We start from the raw sequence: 10,362 nt of genomic DNA, 5'->3' as shown, positions 1-10,362 counted from the left end.
TATATAGAGACAGTAAGGTCATTGACGGGTGAGGTGGTGCCTTTGGTGATTAAAAAAGACGAGGGGGCCTAATTTTGGTCACACACAAACTGACCTGAGTCCAGGGAATTGTTTGCGGTCAGGAAAGTATGCTCCCCAAACATTTGGTACATCAGAGAACAAGAACTTAGGCTCCTTTTAGTGGCCAGCAATAATTTCATGGTTGTGAGGCAACAGTGACCGCACTTGTATTCCTAAAAAGATCTTAAACTTAGATCCTGGAAAGAACAATTATTTTGCCATCTGAAAGCCACAGCAGCTGATGCATTACAACTTTTACAAGCTTCCTCTCTTTCTCTGTAGATTACAGGCACTTTGTAATTGAGCCCAAAGTAGCATGTCAAAATGAGAGTGATTTAGTCAGACTGGTGCAACATGGGGTCGAGGCAACAGCCACAGGCTACAGTTACGGCCAATTAAAACTGCTTGGTCTGTTGTGGAGAAAGAAGCAATATTTGAGAAAAGTTGGGCCTAAAATTGTGTGTCAACAGATTTAAGCTGAAAAACTATTTTTTTTCGATATGAAGAAAATTCTTTAAGGCTAGCTAAAAGCTGTCCTGTTTACAGTAAAAGTACATTTCTATTTCCAGGCTGCCTGCACGTTTAATGAAGGCAGCGCTCAGACATCACTGTCACTAAAAATAAACTTTGCACAAATGAGTATAAAATGACTTATTTTAGACTTTGGGAGCAGGGGAGCCTTTACACTCCCTTAAAAAAAAAACTGTACAACTGGAGCCATGGAGGTGCAGGTGTTGCTGCAGGAGGAATTTAATATATTAGACTTGATAAATGGCATAATAGAGGAAAAAGAAAATGTGGAAATGTTAAAATATGATCTCAAGACTACCAGAAAGTTAAAAAATATGTGCCAACTGGGAAACAACCCAAAGCCTACTTCAAAATTAGTTTGAAAGTGAATCTCAATCTATATATAATAAATGGTTGGTTAGGGCTAGGTATCAATATAATTGATTCATCTTTTTTTTTTTGTTTATAGTGATTTAATTTCTAGACATCAGTTCATCACTTTTACTCACAGCTACTAAACTAGCTCATTGTGTAATACCACTAGCTGTAAACCTTTAGTGTGCTATATTTTATTGTTTGTTATGAAACATGATTGTTTTACAGCATGTTTTATAACTAAGCAGTATGTAATTTTTTATGAAACTTCAGTGAGGCAAAAAATATGTTTTTCTGATTTGGTGGGAAAGGTTAGATTTTGAAGCCATATCAGTAAAGACTCTAGTTGAAACAGAAGTATGTGAGCAGTCTTCATCATTAGTTCTGTCTGAATAGCGCTGCCATTAAGGAAGGAGGGAGCTACAGTAACAATTATTCAAATGGCCCATCCCAGTCAAAAGTCAGTCGAATGGCAGCCAAGTTCCCTCCAACTTCCAGCCACTCGCCGTCTCATGGGCGTGCATATTTTTTTACTCTGACTCCACCCTTTCACTGAATTACACATGTGCCCTATGTGACACATAATCACGTTAATAAGTTTGGGTTTTTATACTTCAGAGCTGCACCGTTTGTGTAACTTGGGTTGTTTTTGTTCTTTTTCAGAAGGCTGTACTGAAATTTACATGGAGGGATGATCCGTGTTTATCTCCCTCGTATATAGACATTCAGAAGGGCTAAAAGGTCCGGATTCAGAACGGCAGTCTGGACTTTCTACAGTAGAGTTTTTGCAGTTGAGTTAATTAATGTTGAAGGAACAGAAGCTAGGAGCTACGGCTAGAGTTATTTGGAATAAACCAAAGTTTTAGAGCCGGCAGAACTAAGCTGCACCTTTGTGGCGCATGTGAACCAGACAACCTTTAAATCTGCCTTAATTGCATCAGTTCTGTCAGGAAGAAGAAGCCAATATTCAGGCAAATTGTTCCGAGTACCTTAAGGAAGCGTCTCCACTTTAACCACTCATACAGTTTAAACTGTTATTACCTCAATTACTGTATATACATAATTCAACATTTTAATAAGTTTATAAAAACAAGGTCTTTTTGAACCTCAATCCCAAAAGCCTTTAAAAAATATGTTGTTTTTCACCACATCCATATTTTATTGGAGCAGGGACTAAGAACCAGAGGTGAGTACTAACTAGTTACATTTACTTGAGTAATGCTTTAAAAAAAAGTACTTTAAGGTATAGTTTTACAGCGCTGTACTTTTCACTTTTACTTGAATCAAAGTATCATTAGTATCACTACTCTTACTGCAATAACATTTCTGGTTACTCCATCCATTAGGAGTAGTAAATGAAAATAAGATTGTTTAAATTGCTATGCACCATTAAGAGACAAACTGTCTTATTTTTTCTACTTTAGTTTGTTGGTAAATAGGATTTTTTTATCTGATGTGTGATTTGTTGGTTGAGTGAAAACACAGTAAACAGTATAATGTGGTTTAACCTATTTTTCTTACTGTAACTATTGATTTTGTTAGTTTCATAACTTAAACAAATTTTAAAATTTTTGTTATGTAATGTTTATCTCAATCTTGGAAACACCAGACTTTGAATATCACAGTATCTCTTTTTTCAATTTAACATGACTTTGAAAAATATTAAAGCAGTTTTTATAATTATGAGTAAGTAGATCAGTCAGTTACTACTTGAATAGCCTTTTACCAAAATACTATTTTGCTCTTACTTGAATAATTTCTATACAGGCTACTTTTTACTTTGACTTGAGTAAAAATATGATGAAGTAGTGTTTGTCTTACTTAAATATAATGTTTGGGTACTCCACCCACTTCTGCTAAGAACCTATGAACATATGTAGCTATTATTATTATTGAAGAATTGTTGGAGCTTAAAGTTTACTTCCCAACTTGTTATTTAAAAGATGTTCAAAATAAGTTTATCATAAAATAAAACTGACTAAATATCAGTTTTAATGTGCAAGTTCAGAAAAATCTGTGATCAAATGAGCTGAAAGGTCATCATTTCAAAAATTACACCAGCTTGACACTCCCATCTCCAGGTGTGTAATTAGTGAGAAATGGGAAAATTATGAAAATTGTAAAGGAAAAACATGTATATTAAAAAAAGAGCTTTTTTAATAGACCTAAAGCAAGAAAAGTCTAGTTCGATTTAATGATAGGCAGCAGTAAAAGAAGGGTTTAGTGTGTTTTTCCGGTGCATCTAAAAGCTGGTTTTACCTGCATGTTTGCCCATTTTCTCCATCCTATGTATATTCCATCCATGTGAAATAAAACTGTATACCATAAAATCAGGAAAAGATAATCTAGAAGAAAGAAAAGCTAAATCTGAATCCCCTTAAATTACCCATCAAGCACAGCTGGAGAGAGAAAGGGGTTAAATGCTGTCGACATCAACGGAGGCTCATTTAAATCAGCTGAGCAAGCAGCTCATTTAAGGATTTCCTGTAAGCAAACTAAACAGCCTGATAAAAAAAAAACAAATAATTATTCCCCATTTTAACAGGCGGTGATTATGCACAGAGCCGAAGCGGAACGCCGAGCCAGTGTTAAAAGCCGTTTTTGGGCGCGAGCGATACAAACTCAGCACCGTATATTCCTTTGATGGGTGATATGACAAAACTGCTGACAGCTGCTTTATCAGAAACCACAAAGTAATAGGAACTGCTGAGAGCCACAGACACAGCTGATGGGATCGGCCATGTAGAATAAGTTAACAGCAAGAACAGCCGGGAGAAGAAAACACTTGTCCACCCAGACCAGCCTTAGGACACTTCTTAGGAAAAAGGACTAAAACTCAATAGATGAAACCTAACAGACATTTTTAACACTGAAGGTTGCCTTTTTTATAGCAAGCTTCCTCTTTTTAATTCCCAGTTCAGCTTATTTTTGATGAATGAGTTGATGGAAAAAACAACACATTTCTCTTTTCCTCACCGTTACTGAAAATGATGGCGTGTCGTTAAGACAGCATGTGGATCTTTCTATAGCCATCACGCCAAGAGATGAGTTCAATTAAAATTAAATCCTCATAACAGGAATGTCTAAAACCTGAAGGTGAACCCATAAATTAAACATGGAGGACGACACGTTGTTCTGTCAATCTCATTCTTAGAGGAGTATTTAATGGAAAAGCAGCCGCTGTTATCGCTCCAATAAACCCTTTATCTAAGATGAAGCATATAGATCTAGTATAAAATTTTAACTGATATTTTAGCTTGTTTCATATATAACAATAGCTTATTTCTACTATAATTTGTGCAGCAGAAAGGTATAAACCACTTTTTTTAAACCAAATTTTCCTGGTCATTTTGTCACGTCCAAAACTTAATGTACCATTTTGAGATTTGGAATTTTATTAGACTGATCAATTAAATAAACTGCGTCACTTTGACACGGATGATAAATATGTGGGTTTTCAAATGTAAACTGGAAAATTATGCTACCATTTATTTTCATCTTTCTCTAGTCTTTACTTTGAAGAACCATCTTTTCTACACGCACAGCTCTAAATGTTTTAAGGAGGAATCATTTTTAAACATCTAAAAAACTAATATTTTATCCATTCTTCATTGAAATGAGTAAGATTAGACAGAGATCATCGTTTACCAACAACTTTTTAATCCCTCCCTTAAATGTAGCTTCATCTCAACATATGAAAAAAAACAGTATGATGCTGCCCAACAGCTTTTAGAAAATCTGTATGTTTAAATTATTTGATCGTTTCATTTAGTGTTTCTAGTGGTTAATGACTTTCTGTTTTAAATCTCTATAAGTAAAGTTTAGTTTTAGTTGACATGTAGCGGTTTTAGACCACACAAAGCGTTGTTTAGCAAATCAAAGCACTTACAATTTTCATTTAACAGTGACTTTCTTCTGTAAACTCTTCCAGAAAAGCAACATTAATGGTGTCCACAAATCAAAGCACAGAATTCCCCCTATTAGGGCTGGTCAATCATTCAAAATTAATATATATATATATATATATATATATATATATAACAAATCAAATTTTATTTAATAACGCTGATATATCATTTCTGGTATTCCGCTCTACACTCTTATCTATGATTAAAACTTTGGGGTTTTATTACGTTTTATGTTTTTGGTTTTTTTTACAAGTACCGTAATTTTTGGACTATAAGCCACACCTGAATATAAGTCGCAGAAGCTAAATTGCATGATTTGTACATATACAAGCCGCACCGGACTAGAAGCCGCAGGTTTTTCATGTTTAATTACCATATGGTTTGTGCACAGAGAGGATTGTCGGGAAAGAGGCAACTGTTTGGGGAAGCTCCTATTTATTAACATTTTAACACAATTGAATTGAGACAATTATTCCTGCTGGTGTCTCCAACGTCTCACCATTGACTCGTTGATTCCAAGGTTACGTGCAGCAGTTCTATTTCCTTCGTTTACTGCCAAATTGACTGCCTTTAACTTAAAACCTGCAGCATATGCATTTCAACGTTTGTTTTCCATAATAAGGTTGTCACACAAACTCTCTTGCGCTCGCAATGTCCGTCTTTCTCTGAGTCTGCTTCCGGAGGACGTCCTTATTCCCGCACGCGCAGCTACTTGTGTGTTGAAGCATATGTGGCGTCAACATGGTGGATGGTAAAATCCATAGATTTAGGTACCGTATTACCCTAGTGGCCGTTAGCTGTAAAAGTCCATAGATAAGCCGCATTGTTATATAAGCCGCAAGGTCTAAAAATGGTCGAAATATGGGGAAAAAGTTGCGGCCTATAGTCCGAAAATTACGGTACATATTTATAAAATGAAACATTAAGGTAGTAATTTGGAAAAAAAAATATTTTCAGCAATCTATGCAGGATTCTGTTGCGGGCATTCTTGGTAGGTTTTTTTTTTTTTTTTATGTCGAAAATCTTCATATTTTCGGTTGATGCTGCACATCTTCTTGTTAAACTGCATGCGCACTATTTGACACAATGCTCTTTTAAACTAAAATGTCCGTCGCAAAATGACGAACAGATATCAATCTCTTCGGTAACTCCGTTTACCTGTAAGACGTAGTCGAGAACGATGTGTCGGAAACATTTGCGTGTGGCGGTGAGGATGTTGGTGGCCTCCTCCACCTCATGCTGCTTGTTGCGAGGAGCCTGGGCGTTCTTGATGAGCGCAGCCTCCTTTTCCTCACTAACTTTGTCAAATTGTTTCTTGGCTTCTTTAAACATTCGCAGGTCACTAAAAAAAAAGAATAGAAAATTAAAACTTTATTTACCAGTTTCATAAGAAAAGGTTTAGGAAGCAAACATGTGAAAACAGACTTTTGGGCAAGATGCTGATACAGATTTAAGAAGGAAAGTTAAGAATTTAAGCTGACATATTTACTTAAAAACAAATTGTTATAACAATGCTACAAATAAATAGCAAAAGTTTGATAGTGTTTAAGCTTTAATTCTTTCAGCAGTCAGTTGTTCTAAGTAGGTATGTGCAGAATATCCTTAGGAGACAAATAAACATTTAATACTGGAAATAATCTTAATAGAATTCCTGTTAAGGCATATTTTAAATAAATATAAAATTATCATATCTTTATAAAATCATTTGTTTCCAGAAAAAATATGTACTTTTACTGCTTTCACAAGTGGATTACTTCTAACTTATTATGTAGGGAAAAGGCTTAACATTTACAACAACATTTCATATGCAGAACTTTGCCTAAATGAGAGCTTAAAAACTCATCTTCAGACTGACTTTCAGGTTGATAAATCAATGCTGTATAAAATATTGCACCAAAGATGATAAAAATGTCTTTAGAAAGGTGAATAAGGCGTCACAAAGCCGTGGTTTATGGCATTTCTGTTTATCTTCAATAGTTTTTGGGGGCAAAGGTGACTTAAGTAACATTAATCTCTCAGTGAGGTCATAAAAAACAAACCCATTAATGTCGAAGGCAGATCAAAACATCTCTATGACCTGAATTTCTCTGGAGGTCAGAATAGATTTCCATTGCTGTTGTAAAAGCTCTCAGAAATGTTTCACATGTCTCTAAAGAAAAACCTTTCCTCGAAGTATTAGAGCTGACATCGTGGGAGTGTAGCTGTTGACTAAAACTGCTAATCCTGCTAATGAATTAATCCTGAGCTGCCAAAGCCTTCTGTAATTACGCCAACAGTCTGAAATTCTGAGCGAAGGCCTGAAACAGATAGATATAATAAAGTGAGTGGAAAAAAAGTATTCTTGACCCTTTCCGCATTTAGTCATGATGCAATGAAAAACCTTTAGTTACGTAACAAAATATACACATTTTCTTAAAATGTGTATATTTGTACCAATTCTAGCAGGTAAATAAGATGATCTGTCAATGGAGGAGGTATTCTGGACCATAAAAAAAGATCATCAGAAAGGTATTTGAAAGAAGTTTGTGGATTTTTTTTCTTTTCTTGTTTCAAACATAAACCATCTTATTTAATTTGGAAATCATTTTTCTTACCTGCTTAAATTAATGGTAAATAGACTTTTTTCAAGAAAATTTACTTACTTAGGTTTTGTTTCTTGCAGTGTATTGGGATTTTATTTTATTTTAACAAAAAGGATAATTCTGAAATGGTAAATTATATTAAGTTGGTTATTATTCTAACAAATAGAAATCTACACCATTTATTTAGATTATTCAATAGAACAAGTGGTGTAACTAACTAGGAAGGCCAGGACAGTCATTTGTATTCATTCTAACTCAGCCTGAGAAAGATTGCAAAGAAAATTGGCCAAAAATGGCAGCGTCTGGAAGAATAAAGCTGGTAGAGACATTTTACAAACATTTGGCTGTAAATGCAACAATAGGTGGCGTTTTTAGCTTTGGTGGACTGAAAAAAAGTAAATATTTCCCTTCCAAGCCACAACTGGTCGCTACATATGTGTTTGTCAACCACATATTGTACAATCCTACACTGCAAAAACGATCTAAAAATGAGTAAAAAAACTTAAATGAAGTACATTAACCCTTAATTTGAGCAGGAAAATAAGATGATTTGCCAATGGAATTTGGATTTTTACTCCCAAATTAAGAAAATTAGATAATAGGCACTTGAAATAAGACAATATAATCGTTTTTTCTTATTTTAAATGTAAATTGTCTTGTTCCATTGGCAAAGTGTTACACTTACCTCATTACTTCAAGAAAAAATGCACTTATTTTAAGAAAAAATTACTAATTGAGATTAAAATTTTTGCAGTGTAACAAAATATAGTAAAGTTTGTGGCAGTAATATAGAAATATTTTTGTATGTAGGGAATGTAAAACTTTTGCAAAGCCATTAAAAAAAAACATTTGCATAATTTTTTGTCTAAAACAAAACTGTGAAGAACATTTTTAACCCTCTGTTCTGTTTTTTCAAAGTCTTACATTTTTTTAGGTCACTTCCCGGGTTACATTAACCATCTAGAGCAGGAGTAACCAATTAAAAATTATCAGGGTCCGAATAAAGAAAATCAACCAGTAAAGGTCCGGAGACATTTTTAACTATCTGTTATAATCTGTTTCTTTAAACAGAATTTTAACACTGAAATAAAATGAAGTGTTTATGCATCCATGTTATACATTGAATTTTCTTAAATAAAAAAACATGAAAAAATAAAATGGAAAATTTTTCCATTTTAAAAGTGTTTTTTTTTTTTTTAAGTAAAGAACAACAATCGTTCAGTTTGGTATATAGACAATTTCCTGATTTACATATTTTAGAAAAACACCTTGTTTGTTTGTTTTTTTCCTTTCTTTTTATTGGCTCAATGACAGAAATGGGCTTTCAGCTGCCCTGCAAGGCTTTAAACCTGGGTTTGATTGGAGACAAAACCATTCTAAAGCACATATCAAGGTGCTCATTTGGAGCCTGGATCCCTATTTATTTTTGATTATGTTCATGGTGGAGAATCCTGCTTCATAGCAGCAGGTTGAAAAAATACTAAAAATGTGCAGGGTCATCTTTGAGGACACCATTTCACTTTTTGGTCAGCAGTAAACCGCAGTTCTTCCAGCAGTACACACTTTCTCTTTTTCTCGTCTTCTCCTTCTTTGCCACAGGTTTGCCTGCTGTGTCTAAAGGTATCTAGCAGCAGCAACCCAGACTGACACAGTTCATTCAATAATTTGTATCACATGTAGCCTGGTGCCAATGCTCCGGGAGGCTTTACCATATTAAAATGAGAAGCGGTGAAAGTAAAGTTAGAGACTGTTGTCGGACAACATGCGGTAATTAATTAATGTTTTAAATCAGGTTGAGTCCGGATTAGCCAGCAGGTGGGTCTGGATCCGGACCAAAGTCGGCTAATCCGTGACCTCTGCTCTAGAGTATCTTCTGTGGTTTTTGTTTAATACTCACTCTTTCACGAATGTTTGCAGCTGAGTCTTGATTGATCTCTGTGCCTGATCAAACAATATCTGTGTGGAAAGAAAGGGGGAAAAAAAGGAAGACTTGTCAAATTCTAAAGGATAGCATTTAGCAGGGAATGAATTCATCTGGGATGCCCACTGCAACAGCAATACGTTTACTTTTTCCAAGCCATTTTGGAGAGATTTCATTGACATCACAGGGTGTAATTAGGAAACTAAATTTACACAAACACAGCAACTCTGTAAACTCCCCTCATAAAGAGATAAACACCAGGAATGACGCAAACTGTTTATTCTGGTTGGTGAGTCATGATCTCTTTCACCTGTACAGCAGCTTCTCTTAAAAAATGAGAGCAAAAGAAAACAAAGCAAACAGTTTAAAGGAGGCCTGAAGACAAAATGAGCAGTGTGGCTGGGAGAGGCCATCACTGACAAACAGATTGAGCTCTGTGTTTAGTGGATCATGTGCTGAAAGGTCGCTGAGTGGCAAAAAGCAATCACAGTCAGCTGATATGGTCACGGTTGCCTCAGATGAGTAACAGTCGCAGACTCGCAGTGTGGCTCCTGGAGGCATTTAGAAGGCCACACTGGAGCCATTATAGACCTCCCTAATCTGCATTTATTTATTTAAAATCCAAAAAAGTCTGAGCATGTTTCTTTGGTACTGCTTACTTACTCCAATTAGTTAAGTGGCAGAAAACTTAGCATTTCTTAATGTCCATCATGTGCAAATCCCATTTCTCCATCAGCCTCAAAATCAGTCTTTCTTATCACAGAGATGTTTGTCTTTCAAATGTTCATCAGCTTTCTTTACCATGATTTGTAAATGTGGGTTTAAAGTTGACCAATAAATACATCACCTTCGAGCTGAAGTATATTTTCTTGACAATTTCAAAACAATGGAGATCAAAATATTCAATATGTTACATGTAAAAAGGCATTTCCACTTCAGTTTCACCTGCTAATAGCCTCGTGAGACCATCCTGATCTCGCGAGCTTTCAAGATTTCACTCGCTAAT

At 35.2% G+C, this 10,362-nt stretch overlaps 1 protein-coding gene across 4 annotated transcripts in view; it reads right to left on the bottom strand.

Annotated features, from left to right (window-relative positions):
* acap2 (ArfGAP with coiled-coil, ankyrin repeat and PH domains 2) overlaps positions 1–10,362 on the bottom strand; it is a 76,611-nt gene that overhangs the window by 42,292 nt on the left and 23,957 nt on the right. For all 4 annotated transcript variants that reach the window (XM_015376661.1, XM_015376663.1, XM_015376664.1 and 1 more), the window contains exons 5-6: positions 9,333–9,391; positions 6,012–6,195 (exon numbers count right to left, since the gene is read on the bottom strand). In XM_015376661.1, the coding sequence (XP_015232147.1) occupies positions 6,012–6,195; positions 9,333–9,391 (243 nt within the window). The remainder of the gene's footprint in view (positions 1–6,011; positions 6,196–9,332; positions 9,392–10,362) is intronic.

Source organism: Cyprinodon variegatus, unplaced genomic scaffold, assembly GCF_000732505.1.
Source record: "Cyprinodon variegatus isolate N-32 unplaced genomic scaffold, C_variegatus-1.0 Scaffold138, whole genome shotgun sequence".
Taxonomy (NCBI): Eukaryota; Metazoa; Chordata; class Actinopteri; order Cyprinodontiformes; family Cyprinodontidae; genus Cyprinodon; species Cyprinodon variegatus.
Note: the sequence above shows the minus strand (reverse complement) of the source record. Positions and strands in the feature narration are given on the sequence as shown.